Below are 27,932 nucleotides of genomic sequence, written 5' to 3' on the forward strand. Positions count from 1 at the left end.
AGCCTACATGGCCCCCACTCGAGCCTCTTATTCTAGACTTACAGGGGATGTCAGGGGCAGAGTTTTCCTCATCTTGCCCTGCAACTATCTCTTTTTCTGCTTATTGATGTGTTTCTTGTTAGTACAGGTTGCAGCACATAATGACTGCATTTGCTGTGGGGATCTGCTACAAATACATAACACACTGCAATTATTTTTTGCTCCCCTTCCCCTCCACCTCCACCTCTGCTTTTGCTTTTTAACATTTTTTCTTCTTTTTTTTGCTAGCATCAGATTTTTTCTAAGTCTTTATCCAGTTAATCATTATAAACACAGACTAATACTTAGACTAGCAGGCTGAACACCATGTAAGACACAGAGGACAACTATGCTAAATCAAGGTTTCTAGATACATGGGCCACACTACCCCAGATACCCTGTGCCCAGACAAGATCCAGCCAGAAAAATGCTGGTAGCTTGCTGGGCTCTGGTGTCTGAGCTCTCGTTAACTCCTATCACCTGCAGGTGGACCTGGCCAGGTGCTGGCCCTTCCAAGCCTTGGCAAAGACAGTGGAAAATCCAAGGAAAGTGAGTCTAGACTGGTGTTCCTCAGGGTTTCTGACGGTGCCCGGCTCCCAAGGGAGCCTGACCCATGGTTCCGCAGCCACATGCTCAGAGACTGGCGAGCTTGGGTTACGGACAAAGGGAAAGGAAACCAGGCCTGAGCTGAGGAGATGTGCTAATCCTGTGGGCCAGGGCTGCTTGGCCAGCTCGGGCATTGGCTGTCTGAGGTTCTGTGGTTACCATGCAACCAGACCTTAGACTGGAGTTTTCTGTTCTTTCTACCATTAAGACAGCTACATGACACCAACAGCTGAGCACTGCAGGGGAATCTACTGGGCACAGGGCACAGCCCTGCTCCCCACAGGGCGCTTGGTCCTTTTTAGAGGATCCCCACCATGGGACCGCCAGCTCCTTCTCTCGCTCCCAGGGACAGGGTCTTGCTGGAACCGCAGAACTGTGGGCCAGCTTTCGTTGTAGCTCAACTTAAAAAAAAAAAAAAGTGGGAATTATACCTGGGTCCCCCTCCTCTAGTTCCACATTTACTGGCCTGACTGTACCTGCTGAAATGACCACAGATTGGTCTCCTCCCTCTGCTCCACATCATTCCTTTGAGACCTAGAAGCAGTGGCCCTGTGCATCTGCTATCCCTGGCTGCAGTGTCTCTTGGACAAAGTCCTTTTAGCTGTTTCTTTCATGGTACATGCCTAACGTCTGTCCTTGTCTTGGTTTTGTGAGCAGTTCAAATGTCTTTCCCCCCAGCCTTCCGGTTCCCAGCCCAACTTGCATGTAGCATGTCCACTCCTTTTCTGGAGCCCATGTCACATTACCCTGTAACTACTCATTCAGCTCGTGGGCCAGGGACATTGATTCCCTTGCCAGTCCAGGGCCAAGCCAAGTGTTTGATGGTTAAAAATTAACAGAATGAATGCAGGAGCGACATTGCCAGCCACTTCTGAACTTGCTATCTGCTGAGCAGTTGGAGTGAGTTCTCGCTCAGTTTGGCTGGTGTCGCAAGCCATGCAGTGTTCACCTGGACCGCTGGTGTGAAAGGCCCCAGTGTGGGCTCTTCACCCTGATGAACCTACTTTGGGGGGCTGGGCCCCCTGCTCCAGGTTGTTTTTCCTGTCTTTGGAGGCCACAAAGACTCTATATCCAACCGCCCTCTCCGGGTGCCCAATGCTGCTCTTGTTAGCTGGTTCTCCCGATTCAGGTGCACCAGCTCTAACGACGATTTGTCTGCCCTCTTTAGGAACTTCTTATCCATGAGGAGTGCCCCTCACTCAGCCCTTCCTGTACCACTCGGGAAGAAGCTAGGTGCCAGCATTCTTCAATGAAGGGAAGCACCAGGGTAGGTGTTTATTTTGGATCAAGAGTTAAGAAGAATATCTATGGTTTTGGGGAAACGTTCAGAGAACCACTTTCCTGTCACAGAACTAATAGCATCTGTGCTTTGACAGAACATTTTAAACTATCAAACAGAATGTTGGCCTGACTCACAAGCTCCCTGTATTAGAGGCTGAGCATGGGGCGGGAGGGAGGCAAACCCAAGGCAGCGTATTCTCACGGCCGTGGGCAGGCTGGGGCCGCCGCTCTTGCCAAGAGCTGAGAGCATGCGCTGGGGCCAGGGCCTGGCCCACTCATCTGGCAGGCAAGCCTTGTTGTGGATCTGACTCTGAAAGGAAGGCTGGGTTCACAAAGGAAGCCAAGTAGTGTAGAGCGGGCTGGAGCATGGCTGACTTACAGTATGCCCCCCAGGTGACTTACAGCACTGCTCAAGCCTCAGTTTCCTCATCTGTAGAAGAAGCTGACCAGCACAAGCACTTGGCTGGCTTGCTATTCAGATGGGTGATGGGCAGAGAGCACAGGCCCGCACATTCCCGGGGCTCGTGCTCTGTATCATGCCATTTTTCAATTCAGTGAGCCTGAACTGTTTCTCTTGTCTGGTATTCTTTTAGTTTTTCTTCATGATTTCCATTTTGTGACTTTTCAATGAGCTCTTTGGCTAACTGCTCTTTCACAGTTTTCTGTTTATGAGGTCTTGCTAAGACTTCAAGTCTGTTGTTTCAGGGTTGTGTGCATGTGTGTTTGTGTGTGGAGGAGTGGGTGTGGGTGTCATAGTGTGCATACGGAAGGCGAGGGTCACACAGACCGGCCAGACGCAGTCCCTGGGCCCTCAATGCAGTCCCATGTATTTCTATCTCAGACTATCGCTAACCTTATATTTTCTCCTAGAGTAGAGAAGGATGAGGGAAGGGTCTAGAAGGGTAGAGGAGAGAGTCCAGAGGCTCCCTGCTCACAGATAACAAACGGGGTTCCAGACAGTATGGGAACAGTATGGGAACAAGTCTCCCTGTATTTAGGTACTACTGTGAGAAGGAAGTTGAACCCCACAATGCACTGGTAAGAAGTGAGTTTAAACACAAGCTCTACATGACAGCCACCCTGTCTGTTCTGCCGCAGCTTTGGAGGCAGATGGAGGAAACATCTCTCCCACGGACATTCAGGCCCACAAGGCAGCAGAGATTGCAGGAGTGGCACAAACAGGAAGAATCAAGGCCTTGAAGTACGGGACAGTGAGCTTTTCCCAAGGGAGGCCACCCTTATGCAGGTGTGGGTGTGTTTTATAGACCTATTCTAACCATGCTTAGCAGGCATAAGGGCTGACAATTTGCCATCACAGGTGAATGACAAGCAAGCTTCACGACCAGAGCAGACCTAAAGGTCTCTTTCTGAGGACCGTTGGAACACCTGCTGCCTAGGACGTCCATAGCTGCATTTGCATAAGCCAGGCAGCCCAGATGGGGATGGCTTAACATTCTTCTGTGCTCCAGGGGGTCTGCACTGAGGTGCCTCAGGGTCCGAGTGTGTGCAGGGCCAGAGCGGCAGCCTCGCCCGCGTGGCCAGGTTACCCTTGGCGCACAGCCACCCTTCCCTGCCAGCCGGGCCCTTCCCGTTCACATGGAGCCTAGGCTCCCCGCACTGGGCCTGCTAACCCCGTCTGAAAGGCACACACGTGGACAAGCAGGCGAGCCTCCACTTCATTAGCACCTCGGCCGGGACGCGTTCACGTCTGATATTGGATTAAAGAGGTGCTAAAATCAATCAGGCTGGAGCATAATTTCCAACACAAATTGGAAAAAATCAACCTTATGGACCCACACTGAGCCAGATGGACTGCCACTACCTGATTTTATTAAAAAGAGAGGGCTTGTCAGCACTGACAGCCTAAATATTCTACTTCCTTTCTGTTCCTCCTTCTCCAAGTACTCTCACTGCCTGCCCTGCCACCGTCTCATTATTTGATGAGCTGTAATTTTATTACACAGCTGATACTTATTGTATACTCACTGTGCGCCAGCCCTGGCAGTGCCGCAGTGAACACAAGGGGCACAGGGAGCTACGACTCACTGAGCACCCACTGTGGCCTGGGGATGCAGCTCAGTGCAGGGGCAGTGTACCTTGGGTCACCACCTCAACTATTCCCGGGGTTCTGGCTGCAAACTGAAATGGGTGAGAACTGAGTTAAACTCAGTGCCGACCTCATGGGGAAATTTGATTCGGTTCATGACTAGAATCTTGGAGAGAATGCCGCTCGTGAGCCAGGGCACCACTCTACTTTATCCTATGGATGATTCTCAGAAGAATTAAAGGTGCAGGACTCAGTGGCCTGTGCAGTCGTAGGCCAGCAACCACACAACAGAAATGGCTGCGGGTTCTGGGGCCATGCAGGCTGCAGAAAGGTGACTGCATGACAGAGTTTCCTGTCAGCTACGGAGCAGGGTTACCTAGAAAAGGTGTGCTGCGCTTCCTCTGCGACGCAATGAGAAGAGACTGCATGGTCTACAGCAAGGTGCGCGGAGCCCAGAGGCAGGTAAGGCCACACGACCCGGGAGCCTCAGAGCTGGCATTTGGCTTCAGAACTTCTCCGCATGTCGTCAATCCAGCAGCAGCCACTGAGAGGTCCCAGACCTGACAGCCTGCCTTCCTGGGCCCATACCTGCCATCTTGCCTGCTGACTGTGTATCCCAAGAGAGGGTTGTTGACGAAGCTGATGTTCACACCGACCAGAGGGGTCCCATCTGACGTCATCACTTGCCCACGGATGACACACGCATGCCTGTGGGGAGAGAGGAGAGAATGACGTGATGTGCTGCTCCTGGCAGGAGCCGGTCAGCAGGGGGCCCCAGAGCAGAGGACGGGGGCCTGGCCACCCAGACACTCACTGTGCCTTGGGGCTCATGTGTAACTCACTCCAGATGAGCAATAGCTTTTCAAAGCTATCACCTCAAACTGTGGGCAGTGGTGCACGCCTCAATCCCAGGACTCTGGGAGGCTGAGGGAGGAGGCTCGCGAATTCAAGCTTAGCCTGTGCAACTCAGTGAGACTCTATCTCAAAATTAAAAAAAAAATAACTAAGTAAATAAATAGAGCTGAGGATGTTCTCAGTGCGAAGGCTCTGAGTTCACTGTCTAGAACCATAAAAAAAATCACCTCAGTTTAAGGCATCAAAGTGTTCTTGAAATGTCCTTGGAAAGTGTTTTCGAGTATCTCATTCGGAGGTTATCTTTCTGAGGTACCACATGCAGCTGTAAGGAAAAGCTGGTCCTAGCAGGCAACACGCGGTGGTGCTGCCTGCAGACTCAGAGTCAGGCGCCCGGCCCAAGCCCAGCTCTGCTGTCTCCGAGCTCTCTGCACTTTTGCAGCAGCATGCTGGTTTCTGAGCCTCTTTTTTCTCTACCCTGATGCAAAAAAGCCTCCATAGGTGACAACAGCTATTAGTCACTAGCTGAATCATCAAGAATGAAGACAAACAACAGGGAGAGGGATGGAAGGGACTTCTCCCGTCTGGCGTTCGGGTGGGGGAAGGGCAGGCACTAGAGCCCCCATACCCTCCACCCCGCCCTCCCCAACTCGCCAGGGGAATGTTGCACCTGTCCTAAATGTTATCCCCTGTCCCCACCAACATTTGCACCCTTTCAGGGATTAAGTCTTTGTTTTCATCAGACTAGTTCCTCTGCCCCACAAAGTCTAACACAGACACCTTGATCTCTTCCAAAATTTAACCTCCTCGCCCCACTAGAGCAGCTCTCTGAGGGCAGGTCCCAGCTTAACTCTTTACACTGCCTGGACTATGCCTGACAATTACTGGGCCATCGCAACATGGTGGGGGGATTGGTCAAATAAATGCAAAAGCTATAGATCACCCAGAATGATGGCTTCCCACCTCATTTAGAAACGGAAGCCTTTAAGACATGACATTTTATAAGGACCGCAGAGTAGGAAACACACCAAGAGAAGGCCTGCGCTAGCATGGTGGAGGTAAAGACCTTTTCTGTCCTGGAGTTGGCTGAAGGCTGCTGTGTGGAGCCTTAGTCTCTGTAGAAGGCAAAGCAAGGCGAAGCCAAATCACTGAGCTGGCAGAACCTCTCATTTCAGTGGAGGGAACTTGGAGGTTCACGTTATTGGCTCAAAGCCATGTAGGAAAGTGGTGGTTGAACCAGGCTGGACTCTGAGTGTCCAATTCTGGGACCAATGCTAGGCCAGTCTGTTCACTATAAGCAATAGGTGGAAATGACGGCGCCGGCTGGTGTCCGCAAAGGATCACGGGGACACAGGCCTTGATGACAAGAAAAACCTGAGGCAAAGACACAAGAGCTGTTGCCCATTTAGCTCTCTCCACTCACTGCGCCTCAGATTTTTTTTTTTCCTGGTCTAGGGAAAATCTACTGATGAGACCCAGGGGTGTTCATAAAAAAAGATGGCAAACTCCATCCTTGCTTTATTAGGTGCCCACATCGCTACCTTCCCAGAGTGATAAACTTTTCTCTGTTTGATGAGAAAAGCAATTAACACCAGGCTTGTACGCAGCTGGTCTCACTAGTGTCAGCTTGTCCTTTCCGAAGGTAAGAACAACTACCCACAATGCAGCAGGCATGCCACCCCACCCCACCCCACCTCACTCCACACAATCTGGTTAGTGTTAATTCAGTCAGTGGTTTCCTTCCGAGGCCCTTGGTCAAAATGCAATTACATGGCAAACAAGTGGAGCAGGCCAGCCTTTGCAAAGACGTTCAGTCCTGCTCTGAAGGTCTCCCAATACATTTACGTGAAATTATCTCTCCGCAAATGGGAAAGATTTAGTCCATCAAGTGTATTCAGCTGGTACTGAGAGATGCTTTCTTTAACGGAGGCCAGTTGAACTCATTATTGCTGGGACTCTGTCCCTCCAGCGAACTCCTGACAGACCTCCTCTCTAGAGGCTGGCTACCATCCAGCCTTCTCCTGACATGTGCACCTGTGGATTCTGCCTGGTCAACAGCCAGCCCTCTGGGGACGGCTTCCCTCTGGGGTGGCCCTGTTGCTGTCCCTCACACCACCAGCCTTCTCTGATTTCTCTCTTTTTGGGGATTTCCTGATCCCTGGTGAGCCCTAAATCAGCACCTTCTGGCTGTCACACAGCCTTGGACTCTGAAGCCAGCAGCTGCAATCCTAGCCCAGATTCCTGGGACTGCTTGTGGGTTCTGAAGAAGATTAAGGTGATGCCCTCTACTCCGCTAGGCCATAGGGTTCTCATGCTGAGACAGGCATTCGGCTCAGAAAGCAAGTACTGGAAACACTTCTATCCACCTTCTATTTGACCATGATTTTCATTATCAAGAAAATCCAGTTTGGGTTGGGGAGATAGCTCAGCAGTCTAAGTGCCTTTCTGGTAAGCCCAAGGACCCGGGTTTGATCCCCGGTACTGCATGCCACACCAGCCCTGCACCAAGGTGGCTACTGAAAGCAGGTGTGGTGGTGCATGCCTGTAATCCTAGTGCTGGGAGGCTGAGACTGAAGGATCACTATGAGTCCGAGGTGAGTAGCGAGATCCTGTACCAGATACATAAATAAATGATTTTTTAAAGAAATTTTAAAAAATCCCAAAATCTAGTTTAACATAAAGCCTTTCCTGGAAAAGAGGAGATGGGAAGTTGGCTCTGTGGAGGCCGCTGAAGTGTCTCCTGTCACATCGCTCTGTTTGGGGCAGTGTGCAGAGGAGTATCAGGATTCGCAACGCTTGCTTTCTTCCTCAGCACTTTCATTGGACACCAGCAGTGGTGTCCTAGTTTCTAACAACAGACTCTTGCACCGGGGAGATAGCTCAGCAGCATAAGTGCCTGCCTGGCAAGCACAATGTCTGGGAGTTCAATCCCCAGTAAAAAAAAAAAAGCCAAAACACAAAAAAACAGACTCTTAAAAGACCAGCCAGAGTTTGTAGCACTTGCTCATTGCTGTGGTGTGAATGCTTGCGCCACGGCTGACCCCCAGGCTACTGACAGGCCTGGCGGGAGATACATAGCAGAGTCAGAGGACCACGTGGGTGCCCCTATCACAGAGATTCAGTGAGTCTGTCACCAGAAGCAAACTGTAACATACAGTAAAATATTTAGAAAGTGGTAAGTATTGAGTATTCATAAGTTTTTAAATAATTTATTTAATTTTATATAATTTTTAATAGTGGTTGTATTTAGCAACCAACTTATAGAATTTTTGAACACTTCCGAATCTATTCTTGCTTCCCCAGACCACTGGAATGCTGTCCCCATAGGAAGGGCCAGGGATACGCTTGGTGTTGGGGATGTGGCTCTGAGTGCGGAGTTCCAGAATGGAGAACAATATTGGGGAGAAACGCCTGACACGGGCTCAGGCCACTGTCACCGCCAGCGTGGCCCTCCAGCTGCTGAGGTGGGCCCTGGTCAGCAGGCGTGAAGGTGCCAGGCTTGATTTCTCTGGATCACCATTTTGGGGTAATAGAGTTTTGAGGTATCGTTTTCTCCGTATCTTGGCATCCCTTCTATGCTGTCATCACCTCAGTAAAGCTGTCCCCAGGTCTCCTGACACAACTGATCCCCTTTGCCTCTGGACGCCTCTTTATTTGCCAGTGTCTCTCTGTTATGACTGTCATGATTATATCACCCAAGTTTACAAAGCACTTATGTGTGACCTGGAGGAGGACCGGAGCCTCATTGTCAGGGCCAAGGCAAGCATAGATATTGCTCCATGATGGGTAATGATTGGAAGACTAAAACCGGAGGAAAAAGACGTGCTCAGTGTCCCCCAGAACGCAGCTCAATTGGCTGCGCTGATGCTCAGAGCTAGGAGTCCTCACTTTCAAGTCCACACCATGTCTACTGCTTCATGTGTCTGAGCCCATGAAAATGCACTTTGATTAAAAAAGTCAGGGCATCTACTGTGAGCCAGGCACTAACTTTAGGTGCTACAGCTAGAAAACAGCACAATTCGCAGTCTCCAATTACTCCTGCTAGAGCTCACAAAAGCCAATTTGAAATGCCCTGTTGTAGCTGCCTCCAAATCAGGGAGTCAACACATGGGTTTGGCATATGTCAGGCAGCTGGGATACAACACAAGCAATTAGGCTGGGCGAGCTCTGCCAGGAGGGAGCGCTCGCCAGGCCAGGGAGGTGACAAACACACTGGCATTAGTCCAGCCACACGCTCAGCAAGGTGCCCTTGCTGATGGCAGGGAAAGAAAAGATGTGTCTGATAGCATCCTGAGGACAGTGGCCAAGTTTGGGATCAGGAGGGGAACATGTTGGAGAGACAAAACCACCACCAAGCAGATCCAAACAAAAGAAAGCCCAGCCTTCTCTGTCATTCGGGGAAAAGGGGTACAAGTACCTCTTGGCAGGGGTTGCAATCTTAGGTTCTGTCTCTGGTAACTACCGCTGAGATTTTGGAGTTACCTGACCTCTGGACCACTCTCCCTCTTCTCATCTGTCAAGTGAGCTAACGTTCTTCCCAGCTGGGCATAAAGCAGGATCCAACATCTGTTTCAGAATTTATGATTGCTTTAATCTGGTGCTACATGAGCCAGCTCAAGTAGCCCTGACAACAAGTGCTTCAGGATTGTAACGGAGCTCGCACGAGGCTTGCACGTGTCTCCGAGATGGTCCTCTCCCTGGATCCCCCCGCCTGTGCTGTTCACCTGAAAACTGCCTCCCCCCTCTCCAGCTGTTCCCCTAGCACCGACCACACCCTTTGGAGCCACTGCTGCATAAACTCTTGAGTGCCGTCACACCTGGGACAACCCTTTTCCCCCAGCGCGGCACGATCTCTTTGGACCAATGGCATGTTCCTCTGTGTTCTAGTCAGCACTGGGCATGGGTCATGCTTGTTTCTGAGTGGGCAAAGCAAAACCTCCTCTGAAGCAGGTGCCTGAAGGCAGGACACAGGGCGAACTCTTAATAAACCATTTACGGAATAAAGAAAGAGGTGATGTGGTTGTTACTTAAGGCGAGAGTGATGTCAGAGAACTCTGGGCTGCTTGACCTGGCCAGGGAAACACACGGTTGGACGCCGAGCACTGCAAGGCCTGGGCCTTTCCAAGGGGTTGACCCAAAATGCCTCAAGGCCAGATCCCTTCCCCTGGAGGCTCACTTGGCCTCCGCCTGCACTTCTTATGTGAAAAACATTTTAAAAAGATAAAGAATGGGAGATTAAGCTGTACATTATTTAGAGCATACTGACAAAGAGATATAGGAAAAATGCAGCCTTTTCTTTTTAAAAGGAATGTAGCTAATTAAGCTGGTATTCATGAGATTGAAAAAAAAATCACTTGAGATCTAGCAAATGACAGCAGGCTTTCTTTGCTGTAGAATAGTTACTGCCCTGTGCTGTGACTAGTTATGGAAGTCACGCCTCTGCTCCCTACTGCATACTTCAAATGGGTCTACGAGCCTAGCTTGCACGACTCTCTACTGCGGCTCGCTAACTCCTGCTGACTGAATGGATCTGTGCAGCATCTACCACAGTTTACCCAAGTCTTACAAGCACATCACCCGGGCCCGAATGAGAAGCCTCACGTGGCAGCTGCCAAATTCTCACCACATGGTGGAGGTGGGGAGTGATTCCTGGGACAGCCTGACACTGTCCGCTGCAGCTCCGAAGACCCCTGATCTGGCCTGGCCACACGGTCTGGTCTGTAAGGCATTCTCCTGAATTTTCTGATGTTCTCCTTAGTTTCCTTTGCCACATTTTTCAGCCTGATGCTTTGCATTCCCTCGCAAATGCTCCAGTCTGAAGAGATTGTCCCAGTCATCTCTCTCAAACTTCTCATGGTGCAGGCAAGAAAATAAAGTGCAGATAGAGACAAGGGTAGCCAGACAGGGACCCAACTAGCCAGGTAGGGATGAGCCTAGCCAGATAGGGACCAGACTTGCCCACTCTCGCAGAGAGATGCCAGCAAGCCAAGATTCAGTGCAGGACCCACCAGTTGTTATCTATGATAATCTGAGGGCATCACTTACTAACATACCTAACTGGAAATTTCAATTTGTCTTAGTTGCCTCAAAAATTAGAGCTGCCATCAATAGGGCAGGGCTCTTGAAGCTTATTTGATGCATGTCCTTTCTGCAAACATTTTTCAAGCAGGCTACTTTGGTATATTTGCTTATAAATTATTTGTATGTGCTACCACCAGTTGATATTGGGAAGCATAATATCACTTAGTACAAGGTTTAGTGGCTGAAAATTTGTATTTCAAATGGCTTTCTTGGTGCTTTTGAATCTGTTGGCTAACTTTCTGTTGGCAATGACAAGAGTGATCATTAGTATTTTGGACCTCATATCCATGCTGAGCAAGGCTGTCCCCAAGCAGGAGACCCATCTGCTCTGCTGTTTTCATGCTGGCTTGTAATTGTGCTGCCGGTATTCTCTTCCTTCTCTAATTATACTGCAGAAATCTTCTTAGGCCACTTGATTTTTTTTTAATGAGTAGGTCTGGTTAAGAACAGACACCACACACACACACACACACACACACACACACACACACACGTACCCACACACTCAATAATTAACTAGTGTAGACATACTGGCCCTCTTTCTTATTGCTGGTCTACACGTACAACAAAGTAACAAGGGACCAATGGAGCAAATTTATAAAAATCAATATTCTATAGGAATAAAACATTATCTTGCTTTCTTACTTTTAAGATAAAGGTAAATATAAATGGAAGGCCTGTTTTTCTTCCTGTACTCATAGACCATCTTGGGATCACCTTTGTACATCATTTAAAATGGCAGAAGTATCCAGGTGTGGTGGCACATGCCTGTAATCCCAGAACTTGGGAGGCTAAAGCAGGAGGATTGCCACAAGTTCGAGGCCAGCCTGGGCTACATAGTGAGACCCTGTCTAAAAATAAATAAATAAATAAAATAAATTTAAAAAAATGCAGAAGTGGGATCAACTCTTTGTATGAAAAATAAACTCTAAAAGACACATATCATTATATAAAAAGCCAACTTCTTGTTGTGCCTCATTCTTTATAGCTTAGGTCAAAGTTTTTCCTTTACTACATGTGTCTCTTAGTGATCCTAAACCAACCTAAGAGAACTTGATCGAATCTCTATACTTTAATGGTTGGGATGGGAGTTGGGATCAGATCTTCCCTTGAGGCACCTTGTAACCTAAGATCTCACTTTCCAAATTTTATCACTTAAAAAAATTATCATTACTATTTTTTTACCCTACCACTAGCACCTCAGGGTCCTAGCTACAGACAGAATCCACCCGTCCCGCGTGGCGCACGGAGCCCTTCCGGTGTGGCACGTGCCCCTCTTGGGCTCTCCCCAGGAATCCTTCCAGCATGAGCGCAGCGCCTCCTGTGAGTGGAGTCACAGCGCCCAGGTTCTGCCTGAGGACCCATTTTGGGCTGGCTCAGCTCAGGCGCTGCGGGAAGCCCCTGTGCATCGTTCTGGGAATGCGAACATACATGTGAGGGAAGAACTACTTCTTAAAAAAAAAAAAAAAAAAAAAAGCTGCCAACAGATCATTTTGAGACGGTTTCTGGAGACAGAGAGATCCAGACTCCTCCACATGGGCCATAGCCTTTGAGTGGCAGGGCTCTCCAGAGCAACTGTGCCCACGCTCCTCATTCCCAGGTGAGAATGCGACCACTCCCTGGTATGGGCAGTGCGTCCCCGAGGCCACCCAATGAGACGATGGCCGGCAACTCCTATGTGCTCAGGAACCCTGGGCCCAGCTCGTGGAGAGCCTAGAAGACACTGCTCTGCAGCCTCCTAGCTCAGTGAGGCTGCCGAGATCCTGCAGGGAACGAGAGGGACGAGTCTCCAGCTGCAGCTCCCACCATACATGAGGGGACAACTCCCTGCTGCATGCTGATGCCTTGAGCCTCCTCCTATAAGAATCTTCTGGAATGTTTTCTGTTGTCTGGCAAAGGTGTACACACAGGAACAGAGTCCCTGACGGTTTATAGCACTTGCCCGCTTGTTTCTAGGGAAGAACGCTCACTGCTGGGTGAGGGAGAGCTGAGAGGGTGTGAGGGGGGGCCAGCAGAGTGCTGGGCTTCTGCCTGGCTGGCTGGGCTGGGGACAGCATGTACATAGGGCATGAGGCATGCCGCATGGCTGAGAGGCTGTTCCTGCATGGTGTAGCCAGAGGTCTGCTTCTCAGGACCACCAGGAGGTGGTTCCTCTGCTATGGAAGGAAGTGCAAGGCAGCTCAGCTCTCCTCTGCCCCAAACACAGTCTCCCAGCGGGCCAGCTCATTCTGCGGTCCTGTGTCCTGCCTTCTTACTGGGGCCCAGGAGAGGGAGATGACAGAGGGCATGACTAGGCCCACTTGCAGGGCAGTGGCAGGGAGACGCAGCTGCAGAGTCCTGGTTGCAGGCCCAGTCTGAGCTTCACAGCAGCCTACACGTGGCACTCAAGGAATCTGGTAACTCAAGGGACAAAGGAAGAGGACCTGATGGTGGCAGGCATGGCAAAGGGATCGGACACCTGGATGTAGATGCTCTGTGTGTCGCCAGGCAATTCCTATGTCCCTAAGCACAGTAGGAGTGGAGCTTCCAGCCCGGATGGGGTGAGTGCAGATGCCAGGCAAGGGGAGGCAAGGTGTGAGTGGCGGCAGTGCCAGGTGCTCCTATCAGGAACGCAGGTGCAGACAGTGAGCCCTGCTTGGCAGATAGCTGGCAAGCTGTGGGCCAGGTGGAACAATGGTAGGGGGTCCTGCTGAAGGGGACTCAGCCCAGCTAGAGACGCAGGCGTCTACTGTGGGGTGGCGGGGCGGGAGGAGCAGGGGGCAGAGGCAGGTGGGCGGGGTCTCTGGCTTCTGCCCAGGTCCCCTCAGAGGTTATGTCTGTCTCTGTCACAGAGCGCAACTCTGGGACTCACTCTTGAGCACTGAGGCCAATGTGGGCATTGGAGGCTTGGCTTTCCAAAGACATTAACTTCTTATCACTTGGAAGTGACCAGTATTGGATGCAAATGCAGTGAGCCCTGACTTACAAGTACTAGGAGAGCCGTGTGTGGCTTGGCACTTAGGGTCTCAAGGCAGCAGGTCCAGCTGCTAACCTGCACAGCGAGCAGTTCCTTGTCCCCACAGAGGCCTATGGATGTCCAGGACCCACCCACCTTTGCTGTCCTAGGTGTCGCTGTGGGGCTTCCGGCCAAAATGCTCATTTTCTTTCCAGTTCTACTAACACCAAAACCTGTGTGAATGATGATCTCACGCTAACATGAGTGTTATCACTGTTGGTGACAGTGGCCACTGACAGGAAAGGACACCTATATCCCATGTGTCTCTCCACAGAGATGGACTGTGGTGCTCCCAGGACTGTGGAGGAGAGCAGGCCACTGAGAGTTAAGAGGCCCAAGTTCATTCTATTAGCATATGGTGGGTCTGGGCTCTGGCCTTACCGCACATGCCTGCTGTACTCTGCAGGACGTGGGAGGAAGGAGGGCCAGCGGGGAGGAAGGGTGTGGCGACACACGTAGTGTGGGTGTCTGGGCTGAAGATGCTGTGCCGGGAGCACACAGGGCTCCGCAGGGCACAGACAGTGCGCTGAGCTCAGTGCTGGCCAGCTGCCACCTACAGCACTATGACCTTGGCCAGCCAATGCGATGTTCCCAGGCTCAGCTTCCATAGCTCTAAAACGAGAGGGACATGGCCAGTCTCTATGTCCTACAGTCTGGGTGGGATTAAAAGCGTGTGTACTGTTAAAATGCACTTGCACATCCTTGGCTACGTGTCCTACTGTGTGCCAGCCACGGGGCTCTGCATCTAGCAGCTCAGTTCATCCACAAAAGCACCCGGCTGCCCCCATCGCAGAGGGGTAATTGAGCGCCCCCGTGCCCAGGGTTCTCCCTGAACCCTTGCTTGTGTCTGTGTCACCGCAGCATCTTCTGCGAATGCCTCCTGTGATGGACAGCGGGGAATAAGTCTAAGCTCCAAAGCAAACACAGATAGTAATTTGCTTTTGAAATCAATAAAGGGATGATCAAGTGGCGGAGGAGGAGTAGCTGCCCGTCAGGGTGACGTGAGGAGTCACTGCCTGCATCCTCAACTGCCTTCACTGAGTTGCTTTATCATCATAAACATTCATTTCAGCGTGGGGAGGGACTTTTAAAAAGCCAACATGAATAATATATTATGGCTGACATTTTGGAGGAAGTAAGATCTTTACCTTCTCCCATCTTCCATCAGGTAATTTATCACTGTCTTTCTTTCTTTTCTTTTTTTTTTTCCTAACTGATGGGATAGCTTGTCAGCTCAGCTTGTTCTGAAAAACGCAGGAGTGTAACTCAATAATAAATTCGCTCAGAAGCCAGCTGTCAGGAAGTCAGTGTTTATTTGAAGTCCATTAGATGATCTGCACTGCTTGGGCTCTCAGAGGGTCCTGGAGGACTGTGGAGGGCTTGGGCTGGGTGGGCTGGGCCTGGAACGAGGAGCAAATGCCCTTCCGCGACTGCTGCGCCACTGCCACTTGCGTATGGCTTTAGCTGTGCAGTGGGCCAGTAACAAATCATACTGCAAATCTGATCAGCTCTCCTTCTTTTCATTATTTTTCCCTCTTCAAGGGTTTGAAGGACATTTCGAGCCCCACAAGTCAAGGCTACTTCGCCTCTGTGCGGGGCTGATGCTGAGTCCTCGGGAGATAGACCGCTCCAGCCCGGTCTGCGGACAGGCGAGGGTCAGAGCCTCCCGAGCGCCCGCCCCACGCACCTTCTGGCCTCTCCACTGCTCCTCCTCCCTGTGCGTGCCATGGTCACACACCTCGGTCTTCCTCGGCTCATCTTGACTTCAAAGGGGAGCGCGTTTCTCCTGACTTTTATTTTAGAAAACAGTATCACCATAATTATCCTCCAGCCCCATTAAAGAAAGAAGGAAGAGAAAAGTATACATGTACGTACACAGGATAGCTTGGGTAATTGTACTGCTGATTTCTGCTGGTATACTGAAAGGAGCAGTTCTGGCTTAAATTTTTTCTTTTCTTTTCTTTTCTTTTCTTTTCTTTTCTTTTCTTTCTTTTCTTTTCTTTTCTTTTCTTTTTTTTTTAACAATTTTACATGCTTATGTCTGGTAATCAGAACAACCAATTTGAGGACAGCAATATGCAATACAATGACCATTGGTGAACTCCTATCACTTTGTTTAGTGAAATTCCAAACACACAGCCAGCAACCTGCAGAATGAAGGAGTTAGCCCTCTGACAGGCTGACTGCCTGGTTCATTCCATCCCTGTAGCTCATTCTGGGCAAGTCCGTCTGCTTGGTAGTGGGGTTCAGTGACAAGGCAAGACCCCCACAGAGCCTTCAACTTATGGTACTGAGGCCAGGCCTTCTCCTCCACGCCCAGTGCAGAGCAGGAGCTGGGGATAGTGGTGTCACCCGGCAGCAGCGCCCCTCTCTGCGACCCTCACTTCTCCCCACATGTTCTGATCCTCTCTACAGGACACCATCCTTCCCTTCTTCCTTCCTAAGGCCCATCTGACTCCAAATTTTCCCCCTGTGGTCTCCGGGCCTCCTTCTAGCTGAGTCTTGTGGACCATTAGTAAGCTGACAGTCTACTAGGCTTAGAGGAGCCCAGCAGGCTTGTCAGCGTCACGTCATTTCTCGACCAAATGTGTTCTGAACCTACACTCAAGTGACCTGGGCTTCCGCATAAAGGATGACAGGCTTCATTACGGCTGTCTGTGGTACCCGGCACTGGCCATCTGTGGCTGCATCCCATGGTGGCATGTGCCCATGTCTAACCTTTCAACTTGGCTAGACTTTTCCAGGAGAGCAGACACAGCCAGCAGTGGGAAAAAGCTCTGCCTTCTGAGTTTTTCTAGCAGTCCTTCCCCAGCCGACTGACCCCAAGCCCACAGTCTGTCTGACGGTCCTCCTCCCACCTTAGACCTCGGGGGTCTCTCCTCCCCCGTTCAAGTCCTAGTGGCAGGTAGCCTTCTGCTTACGACTGCAGGGGAGGACAGGTGTTCCACTAGGCAGACGGCCCAGGCCCCTGGCCATGAGAAAGAGATGGTATTCAAGCCATCTCATGTGGTGGTGGCGGTCCCCATGCCTGCCATGTCCCTCCTCGGGACTGGCCGAGATCATGTATAGCTTTACCACTGTATGCGGTGACAAGGACAATGGTGGCAGAATGTCAGGCAGAGCCACTGTCTTCACCAAACCTGTGTGAACATGTGCTCGGGGCCAGGCATAGCACCTAACTTGGGACTACTAACTCAGGAGTACAGTAGGACTCTGAAGGTGGCCTTCCAAAGCCTTGCGGTCCACCTGGCAGTACTCGTGCCTACGCAGTCAGCTCTGCGTCAGCCCAGTGAGCGCAGCTGGGCCCGCACATCCTGGGAGCTGCTGCATGCATCTCTCCCTTGGGTGGTCGCTGCTCTGCTCCTCTGGTGCGGGCCGGGGTGCAGCACAGGAGCACCCTCCCATGACCTACTTCCTGGTATTATGGTCCTTGTGGAAACCGTCCTGCTTCCCAGCTCAGGCAGGAAGCCGCCCGTGAGGGGAGCCTGGCCCTCAGGGTGGTTATCTGCTTGCCTCAGTGACTGCAGTCTAAGTTCTCTGTCCTGGCCTTGAACTCCTCGCCCTCCCCGGGCCTCACACGCACAGCCGAGAATTTGCAGAATGGAGGCACTAGCCCTCAGGGCCGCCTTTCCTGGCAGGCTCAGTGGCGCTGCTGGTCTCTGGACGGCAGCCTGCATCTTGGCACTGTTCAGTGAAACCCAGACAAACCATCCAACTTGTGGCACAGCATGAGGCTGCGGAGGATATGGGGCTTCTCCGACTGGCACAGGCCCTGTGGCCCCCCCAGGAGCTGAGTCAGGTTGCCTGCCCATCGGAATGCCTGCTCTCTGGAGAAGCGCCACTGGATCCCTCTCTGACAAGGGTCCTGCGCACAGTGGCTGGCAAGAATGCCGCCAATTCCTTTCTTCAAATGTTAATTCAACAACCTAGTCCTGGCTCCTCTCCGGATGGCTGCGGCCTTCCCCGGAAGACAGGTTATGCTCACGTCTGACTTCCAATTAGGGAGAGCTGCAAGCGCGTCTTCATACTGTCATCACCCCACCACGCCATGGCACGCATAAGCACATTTTTGTGTGGCAGGTACTAGGTGGAGCCCACGGAACCCCCCTTCCCGACTGAACGCCCTCAACAACTGTGACAAAGCCCTCCTATCCCAATCTGTGAGATGAGATGGAGCTCTGACAGGTTAAGGAATGTTCCCATGGTGACACAGCCAGAAGGAGGATGCCACAGCCTTGGGATCAGATCCAAATAGAATAGATAAGGACCCGCCACGCTTCTGCCCTCCCTCGCTCACCTGTCTGATTCTGAGGCTTGAGTTACCATCATCAAGACGCGCTGCCACTCTGAAAGCCCCACCCACTGCTTGCCCTGGCTTTCCTGAAATGGTGACTGTTGTTACAGGCTCACATCTGAAGGCACAGAGCTTAAATCAATGCCCCAAGACCACATCCAGCGAGCAGGGGCAGGGCCAGGACCGGAACTCCACACCCTCATGAGATCACACTTCCACATGTAGGAGGAAAGGAGCCGTGACTCAGACGTGGCCGTGACTTCACTTTGTCCCAGCTATGGCACAAGCACTGCCTACTGGCCCAGGCCAGGCCATGAGGAGGTGGTCTAGTGGGTAGGGTGGCCACGTGGCCCACATCTGTGACAAGCCAGCTACCCGGGTGTGCTTCAGCTGGACTCTCTGTAGTGATTCTCAGAGACAGACGGCTGTTTCTTTGGAATCTAGACCCGCAAGAAGCAGCGATACAATGATTCGGTAAAGGTTAAGAAACAGAAGTTTTATGGCAACGTTCTGGAAGCTTCCATTGTTTACTCATTTGTAGTGCTGTGTTCTGGGCCCTGCCAGAAGGCTTTTAGGTTTGCGGAGATGAGTGATCCTGCTTCCAGAGGGTACCACTTCAACCGAAGGTGACGGGTACACAGATAATGCTCTGGGGCTGACCTCTGCATCTGGGACCCATGTGGGCAGCGGTTGCAGCAGGCGATTTAAACTCTCTGGCCTCTAAATCCTCAATATAAAGTTGAACAAAATAGATAACAAATCCATCCAGCCTCCCCAATTTCTTTCTTTGCTTCCATGCCTTCCTTTCTTTTCTACCTTCATTTCTTCATTCTTCGAGACAATTCACATGCAGTATGTGTCCTGAACAATTACCAAGCACTAAAAAAAGTAGCTGCAGAGCCTCCCAGGAGGACTCGGTTGTGGTGGGGTTGGCAGACCTTCACAGGCCCTGAGCCACCTGCTGGGGGGGCGGCAGGGCCAGGACCAAAGCCCACACAGCCTGGCACCTCGGTCTCTGCTGGTCGATGCAGGTCACCTCTGCTGGAGCGACAGTGCTGAGGCCCCCCTGCAGGTCTCCCAGTGACTGTCACCCAAGCGTGTGCTTTATATGTGGTCAGAAGGACATGTAGTGGTAGTCCCTACTGTCACAGAGCAGGCTGGCATGGAAGGACACCCCCAGCAGAACAGCATGGGCAGCCAGCAAGCCATCTCCCCATCAGACACCATATGGGCCCAGCAACGAAAGGCTGAGCAGGTAACATTTTCCTGGGTAGGAATATTATTTTTCTCTCCAGTTGATTAAAAGAACTCATGCCACGGGAAGGCCCACAGCACACATATACAAGCGCACAATTGAATAAAATAGCAGGGAGCTTTCTACCCAGAGACAGAAGCAGCGTTTCTGGCCAGGATAAAGGAGCGGGCCTTCCCTCACTCCTTCTGCTCCTGGCCCCACTGCCTGACTGGGCTGTGCATGTGCAAAAGCCCCCTCCCGGCCAGGCTGTCCATGCTCTTGGGACAGGGACAGGGACAGGGACAGGGTGTGCACTCCAGTGTATGCCTCCCAGCCACCATCTGGGTGCTGTCCCTGTGCCCCCCCCCAAGGACAGCAGGGGTGGTGGGGCCCACGCTCTGAGTCCATGCCCAGGCTCTGCTGGCCACAGGCTGCTGTCCTATTATGCTGGGACAGAAGCAGCCTCACGGGGCTCTCTGCCTTCAGTCTGTACCGTGGAACAAACATTTGTATACCCACAGATTTGGTTAGCGCCCTCCTCCACAGTTTCCCAAATCAAGAATTTGGGGCCAGGGGCCGGGGAGATGGCTCAGTAGAAATAACACTTGCCCGGCAAGTGCAAGGACCTGAGTTCAATCCCTGGTTTTGCCAAAAAAGAAAAAAAAGAAAAAACTTTAGGCCTTATGCTCCATGCAAGTGATGGCCAGGATTTCTTAAAACTGTAGACACTTCCTCTGGGGTGTCCTGCTGTGAAATGTCCCAGCTGCACCCTCCTGTTCTGGGTGGAGGTCGTCGCCTTGCTCCCCTAACCCTGCTCCTGCTCTCGGTTCCTCCTGGTGACAGCACTGCCAACACTCAGGCTTCCAAGCAGGAGACCCTTTTTCACGCCCCCTCTGACAAAGCCCTGCTGACGGCCCCTTCTTACTCCTTCTCTGGCGCAAGTCAGTAACATAGAAGACACACAGGCCGTGCCGCGGAGCTCACTGTGTGGAGCTGTAGTGAACGCTTTGTATGTAGAAGGCGTTACCCCCGTGGAAGACATTCAAAGATAAAGATTATAAATCCCTCCTGCCCCTCCCTTGTCCCAGCTCACCACCCTGATGCAGGGAGCAGGGACAGAAGACAGTCCTTTGTGCTGGCTTCTGCTCCCTATCTGGCCCGGGTCTGTGCTCTGGCTTGCATTCTCCCTGAACCACCCCCAGCACAGACAGCTTTCTTCAGCTCTGGGAGTCGGGTCACAAGCCTTGGTCTTCACCGCCCACCAGCAGCTGCTCTGTGCCCTACAGCCTCTGGGTGTGTGACTCCACCCAAGCACACAGGGAATGTGCCCTGCTTCCCTTTAAGTCTCCTAGGGGATTGTGAGGGACTAAAAGGCAAAGACTGTCTTCCTCTGTGGTCGTAGCAACGGACCTGGTGTGCAATGGACTGTAAGTGACTGTCCTACCAATGGCGCCACCGGAAAGAGAAAGACTGTGGGCACGTGGCTGGGACACGGCTGATACCCTGGCACCCCAGGCAGCAACATCTTCTGATGTCAGCTCTGAGGATGAATGGAGCCAAAGCCCTTTCGCTCACCAGGAGACCACAGGATCAGCAAGAGCTGACTGCAAAGTGGTTATTGATCCAAGATTCCCCCTGGCCCTTTGATTTTTCACTCTCTCCATCTATCACCCGGCGGGAGCAACACAACTTTGCTCATAAAAATTCTGAGTGCCTTGGATAGCAGTTTATGAAGTAGCTACTGGGGGCCGGTGCGCCGCCGCCTGCCCTGACATCGCAGGAGAAGCTCCTGAGGGCTGGCCTCTGGGCCCCTCCCACCAGTGTAGCCCAGAGGGGACTCAGCTCCTCCTCAGCACTGGGCCCCATGCACTCACCCTCCATCGAAGGGGTTCTCCCCAGGGACGACGTGCGTGCTGTCCCTGCCCACGAGGAACTTGATGCGGTCATAGAAGGAGTGCAGGCCCTGCTGGGACACGGGGCTCTTCGTCTCCTGGATGATGTCCAGAGGGTCTGGGGAGCCCAGGCACAAGGAGCTGACGTGACAGAGGGGCTGCAGGCAGCAGTCAGGGTCCATGCAGTCCACCAGGCCATCTGTGGGGAAAGCAGAGCACGTGGTTTGCACAGGTGTGCTCTACACATCACGTGTGCATGCAGCACCTTCACCTATTTCTCCTTCATTTTCCACACACTGAAAACACGATGTGCCTTTCTGGGCGCTAGCGAGGTCTGGCTATTGAGGCCTGAGCCCAGGCTACCAGTCTGATAGGAGAGACAGGGAAGAGTGTGAAGTGTCTGGTTTTCTTCTAAAGAGGTGCAGGAATGGTACACATGAAGGGCAGGGATAAGGGTCACATGAGCACCCCAAGTGCTAGATTCAGATGTTCACGTTTGGAAGGCAACTGGAAGAGAATAAGGGCTGGCAGGGCAGATGGTGGGGCCCTTAGCCCAGGGAGGGAGTGTGTGCTTCATCCGCAGGACGAGGGTGCCACCAGAGGCTCTAACCACTGATGCCTACTTCAGCTGAAGCTGAAGAGAGGCTGGGGTGAAGTGACAGGTGGGATGAAGGGGGGTGGCATGAGGACACTTAGGCAAGGTAGTAACAGCAGACACTGAGAGATGGAGATGGTTTTGAGACACAGGTAGGACAGAAAACCCTAAGATCTGGGGACTGCCCGGTTCTAGGGGCGGGGAGGAGGTGCACACCAGTGACGGCCTGGGACTCCCATGCTGCTCCCTGTGGCGTGCAGTCACATGGCCGGAGGCACAGTTCTCAGCCCCTGGAAGGCCCAGCTCTGCTTCTGTAAGTGGCTATTTGCAAGAATAATCTGTACCCCAGGGATGAATTTCTTCAGGTCGCAGCTCGGCCATCCTCCCAGAGCCCACGATGCTCTATCAGATCGCGAGGTCTGGCAGCATCAGCCCAGGGTACTTTTTCAGACATCCAAAGAACAACGTAAGGCAAGTTAAAAAAAAAACAAAAAACACAGCTGAGCTAACAGGACAGTGGCCGCAGCAGAGGATGGGAAACACCCAGCCTGTGTCTGGGTGTTTTGTAGGCAGAAAAATAGTCTCATGACCCGTATTTCTGGCCGGGTTCACATTCTGGCTCTACCATTCTTTGTTGAGTGACACTGGACAACTCGCCCTGCCACCCTGGTTATAGATCTGTCCTACTCACCTCTGATGTGCCCTTAGCACACATTAGACATGTTTGGAAAATGACTGTTAAATAAAAGATATGTGGGCTCGGGAGATAGCTCGGCAGTCAGCACCTGCCTGGCAAGCACAAGGACCAGTCCCAACCCCAGAACCACATGTCATGCCAGCCCTGGAACCCCGAGTGCGCCGTGCTGGCCAAGACCAGGTGTGGTGGCGCACACCTGTAATCCCAGCGCTGGCGAGGCTGAGACAGGAGGATCAATCACGAAGAGTCTGAGCTGTGTAATGAGAACCTTTATCAAATAAATAAATTAATTAATTAAAAAAATTTAAAAAACAAATGTGAAAAGAGTAAAGTAGATGAAGCAGGAGATGAAACCAAATGCCAGTCCAGATGCTGGGAAGCCCTATCTACAGCTAGTCCCAAAGCACAGTGGATGAGGATCATGAGGCCCAGAGACTCAAGTTCAAGCCCCAGCACTGCCTGTAAGACTGACCAGGGCTGACTCTTACCCTTAATGGTCCAAGCCATGGTCCCCTCACCAGTAAAGTGGGAGTGACGCTGGTGTGCCCACCTTGTGCCTGTCTCCATGGAGTTCACAAGCTGAATGCTGCCCACTAGAGTGGGATCCGTGTTGGCTAGACTGGCCCATCCTCAAGAGTTGTGTGGGCTCAGGCAAACTACTCAACTGCCCTAGAATCCCACGTGGGGTGCAATGATCCTTAAATAAGTTAAGGATAAAATTCTTGCCTTTTTTCCCATCTCGGCACAAGGCCCAGGCAATGTGGTACCTGAAACTTCCTCCTGTGTGATGCTGGGCAGGTGCCTGCAGCTCTCCGGCCTCTATTCCTAAGGCTCTCAGTGGGTGTAATGAAAGCACCGCGCAAGTCTTCTGCTACAGAAAAAAAGTAAAGTGCAGGCACTCCTGTGGCAGGTCAGTAAATGAACTGGCCGCCAAGTGAGGACTTGTACGTGGCATGCACGTTTTGATATTCAGAATGAAGAAGCAGTCAAAGGGAACTGCAATTTTATCTTATTAGTAATTATTATTATTAGGGGCTGTGGAGATAGCTCAGTGGCACAGCACCTGCCTGGCAAGCACAAAGTCATGAGTTTGATTCCTGGTTTCAAAAATTATTATTATTATTGTTATTATTATTATAATAAGTGGTCTTGCTATGTAGCCCAGGCTGGCCTTGAACTTGCAGCGATCCTCCTGCTTCAGCTTCCTGAGTACTGGGATTGTAGGCATGTGCCACCAGGCCTCTCTCCTTAATGAAGAAAGTTCTGCAGGTCGCTGTAAGGGACCAATGAGACTAAAATACAGTCCCACTCCTACTATATCACAGAACCAGCAACCTGCTTGACTCTGTAAAAATCACCAGAAATGCCAGCTGTCCTGACGGTGACCTGGCCTTCACGGAGCCACAGCACTGGCCACCTCTGCCGTAAGCACCTCTGAGGACAGAGCGATGCATAAAGTGCACAGCGAAGGAACGCGGCAGCCCTGAGTGTGAGACACAGACTGGACACGTAGAGCCACCACAGCCCCGGGAGCAACAGTGACAAGCAGCTGCTCAATTCTTTCCTGTGGCTTGCAAGTGTTCACCACCCTGGAGAAAACATGCCCACCATGAGAGATGAGACTCTCTACATGTCAAAAGTTTCAAAGGTAACACCACCTTTAAGGAGTTGGTTTATATCTGACAATTTATTTAATTCCAAATGAATCAGTTTTATCATCACCTGAGGACATGCTAGAACCAGAGTCCCGAGAAGGAAGCCCAGGAGGAAGTGTGCGCCGATGCAGTTTTCTGGCCCTTTGGTCCGGCTGCGCTGCGCATCTATGTGGCCAGCGAGTCCCATCAACCGCGCTCCAAATCCCTCCCGCTGCACCCACAAAGGGGAGCCACATGTGATTTTGGCCATTGAGGCAAAGCAAGCACCCTTCCCCTTTTGCCTCAATATGCAAAGAATGTCAGGTGGATTATGTACCCCCGTACCAGACATTATAGACATATTGTGTATTTCAAAGACATTGGTCTTTCCATAAACACAGGGCTTAGTCGCACGTCATGCTTAGTGAGTTGCCTGAAATACAGTAGGGTACAGGCACTCCTCCTCCAATGGCTGAGTCATGCTCCTGATGCTGAGTCATTAGATGAGCTGGTGGCTGAATGGGAGATTGAACATAGTATGCATGTCACAGCATTCAGAACCAAGGAATGGTCGAAGAAACTCTAACCTGATGACTTTGCTTTGATTTGCATAATTCTTACATGCACAAAAAGACACTGAGGCTCTAGTACCAAGACGTGCGGAACTCTGCAGAAAAGGGCAGGCTGCAAGTCTGGATGCAGGCCTTGCTAAGTCCAATCACTGAGCACGCGGGTTGCTGAAGGGGACTCGCTGCCTGGCACCATGTGCTTGGCCCCAGCCCAGCCCAGCATGTAGCAGCCAATGCAGCAAGTGCTTACCAAGGGGCAGTTTGCTTCGCAGCTCTGAACTTGGAACGTGGCTTGCCAATGAAGGGTCGTTAGCTGATCCCAAGCTCATCGTCAGGTTCTTGCTGGGGGCGCAGCAAGGCCTCCCCCAGCCCACCGCAGCCCGGCTCTTCACTGTAGCTCCCGTTACAGCCCAGACGCACCTGCCTCACCACGCACACGTGCTCTGCTGCAGTTGCAGGCCCCACCATACGTCCGACTCTGCCCCAACACGCACTGCTTAAACACATAATCACAGCCCAAGTGGAGGGTCATTTGCATTCTGCTATTGATGTCAGCGCGACAGATTCAGCTGCTGCATCCATAACTCTGCAGAAATGCTCCATTATTCAATCGCAGTGAACAGGACACTCACTGACCATTAAATCAGCTGGCACAACTGAAGGGCTGTGAAAAGTCATGGCTAATTTGAAATTTTATTAGCTCTTGCCTGCTCTTGTTTACCACCGGCGCAGTCTCTCCCCTCTTTACAGATACTCTGCTCTGTGGCACCTGGGTGGAACTGCTTCCTACCAAGGATGGACTGGTGATCCCAAGCCTGGGAAAGGCCAGCCGCAATGGGGCTGGGCACTAGCACCATCTCCGTGAAACTGGCCAAACGTGGCAGCAAAGACTAGGGTGCAGGAGTTGTGCTAAACATTCCCAAGGAATGTTCCCGAGTTTTCCCAGCCCTGTGAGGTGGTGCTGCTGTCATCATCCTCATCTAGAGAGGCAGAACCAGAGGCTCACGGTGACAATGTAACTCGAAGTTCAGGGACATGGCTGGCTCAGCTCTTCAGGTCTAGAATCTTCTCTGAGCTGCCCTGGAGGGGCCTTTAGGAATTGTTTCTTAAGTGGAGAACAGGGATCTATGAATCCGGCTGACACACACCCCTTGTGGTCTCAGGTAACCTGGGCACCTTCTGCTCAGCGCTGTTGCCCCAGTGCTGCACTTGTGATGGTTTTTCCCCCCTAGAGAATAGGGCTGGGAGCTCTAGGACCAATTCCTTTCAGTCTCCCAGGACCCAGATCAGAACAGAGGAAGGACTGCCCTCCACAGGGGCCTGAACAAATAATACAGGGTGGATCCAGGAGAGGGCTGCATCACTGATGAAGGATGCGAAGGCAGGGCACACTGCGAGGAGCCATTCTCAGTGAGCAGGGGCCGTGTGCGCAGCGCGGGCGGCAGCCCCTCTCCAGCCAAAGCGCCTGGACTCACACCCCAACATCCATGGGAATGCTATGGTTGCTCAACTTCTCCACACCTCCGTTTCTTCATATGCTTATAAGGAGGGACAAAGAAACAGTCAGCTCCTTAGACTCACCACTACCCCTACAGTCAGGGGTGAAGTACGGAGTGTCCCCTGGGCATCATGGGACAACCCTTTCTGACAGTTGGCCTCCAGACCTACCATGTATGCATGCTCTACACTGTGGGTCCTGTAAGTGGGCTGGATGAGCCCTGGAGAATTTAGGTGTAAACTATGGATATTCTCCTCTCCCTCTATTTCTTTTTTTTTTCCTCTCTCCCTCTTATTTCTTCAGAAACATGTTTCAATGTGCAAAGGCCCTTGTCCTACCCTAATGTCTCTCAATTTCTTTCTCAAATCCCATCTTTTTTATTTGCATTCCATTATGATCAAATATATATATATATATATATATATATATATTCATATTCTACTTCTACTTTACTTATTTTCCCTTCATTGGTGTCTGGTCTACTGTTAAATTTGTCCCTGGAGCCATTAATTTGAATTACCATACTTTAAAATTTCTCAGTGGTCTCTTTAGAACTTTGCAGAATTTGCCTGCTTCTTTCTTGATAGTATCTTGTTCCATTCTTTGGGTTTTATACATTATTTTATCTCTCCAATCCCACAAAAACCACGGCCTCTCTCCGCCTGTTAGTTCCTAGCAGCGGCGGCATCCTTGCGTGTCGTCGCGGCCAGCTGTGGGCAGGGCGCAGCCCGACATCTCTGTGTTCTGCGATCTGACTGTGAGCCTAGGTAGCTTGTTTTCACCTAGAGACCAAGCTCATGGTTCCTTCTGCCTGCCACCCAGCGCCACTGGTCTGGGACTGCACACTGATGAGTTTTTTAGTTTGGTATTCTGGCTACTCTGCAATGTAAGTTAGGATTTCAGTAAATTTGAGGCATACACTCCACCTCTCGCCGCCATGTCCATGTCCCCACTCCTCAGAGTGAGAGCAGAAAGACACCTTGGGGTCAGCCCTCGTGTCTAATAGCCCATTTCTCAGTCCTTGCCTGTGAGGGTCCCAGCGTTCTGTGGGCCTCCATGGCAGTGCCCCTCGATGAGTGTGCCTGCCTCCTTACTTGAAGAACAGGCCCTGGCTCTGTGTCTCTCTGTTTCGTCATGCTTCTGGGAGCTGCGGCTCTGCTATCTCCTCTTTCCTTCTTGGCCCAGTTTTAAAAGCAAATTGTTGGACCTTGTGGTCAGCAGCTGTTTGTGATGACCTAGTTAAACATCATCTTGGAAGTAATAGTCCTAACAAAGTTCTGAGCTTTAGTGCTCCATCTGTGAAGTGAACCATCAAACTTAAGAGATGATGTGAAGACTAGCATAAGGCGAACCTAAGCGAGACCTTGGCCAGTGATGGTTACCAGGCACTCCGGTGCATCCCCTTGGCTCGTATCCTAGCAACAGCACCACTGGTCCAGACCCTGACCCCTCCCTGTGCGCACATTCCAGGGTGCCCTTTCTGAATGTAGACTGGCATAAACAGGGCCCCAGCCCCAGCCATGTAAATCAGGGGTGAAGAGGGCACAAGAGACTTGCAGGTCGGGGTTCTGAGAAATGGGGATATCATAGCAACTGTACTCCAGGAAGAAGAGACCCCGGGAGGGGCTTCCTGCTATGT

The 27,932-nt window shown here is 51.5% G+C and overlaps 1 protein-coding gene across 6 annotated transcripts in view; it reads right to left on the bottom strand.

The window, feature by feature from the left end:
- The window catches only part of Tenm4 (teneurin transmembrane protein 4), a 707,062-nt gene that overhangs the window by 64,204 nt on the left and 614,926 nt on the right, over positions 1-27,932 (bottom strand). For all 6 annotated transcript variants that reach the window (XM_023716613.1, XM_023716612.1, XM_023716611.1 and 3 more), the window contains 2 exons: positions 21,283-21,499; positions 4,541-4,660 (listed from right to left, as the gene is read on the bottom strand). In XM_023716613.1, the coding sequence (XP_023572381.1) occupies positions 4,541-4,660; positions 21,283-21,499 (337 nt within the window). The remainder of the gene's footprint in view (positions 1-4,540; positions 4,661-21,282; positions 21,500-27,932) is intronic.

The sequence above is a fragment of the Octodon degus genome, unplaced genomic scaffold (assembly GCF_000260255.1).
Source record: "Octodon degus isolate 3935 unplaced genomic scaffold, OctDeg1.0 scaffold00049, whole genome shotgun sequence".
Classification (NCBI taxonomy): domain Eukaryota; kingdom Metazoa; phylum Chordata; class Mammalia; order Rodentia; family Octodontidae; genus Octodon; species Octodon degus.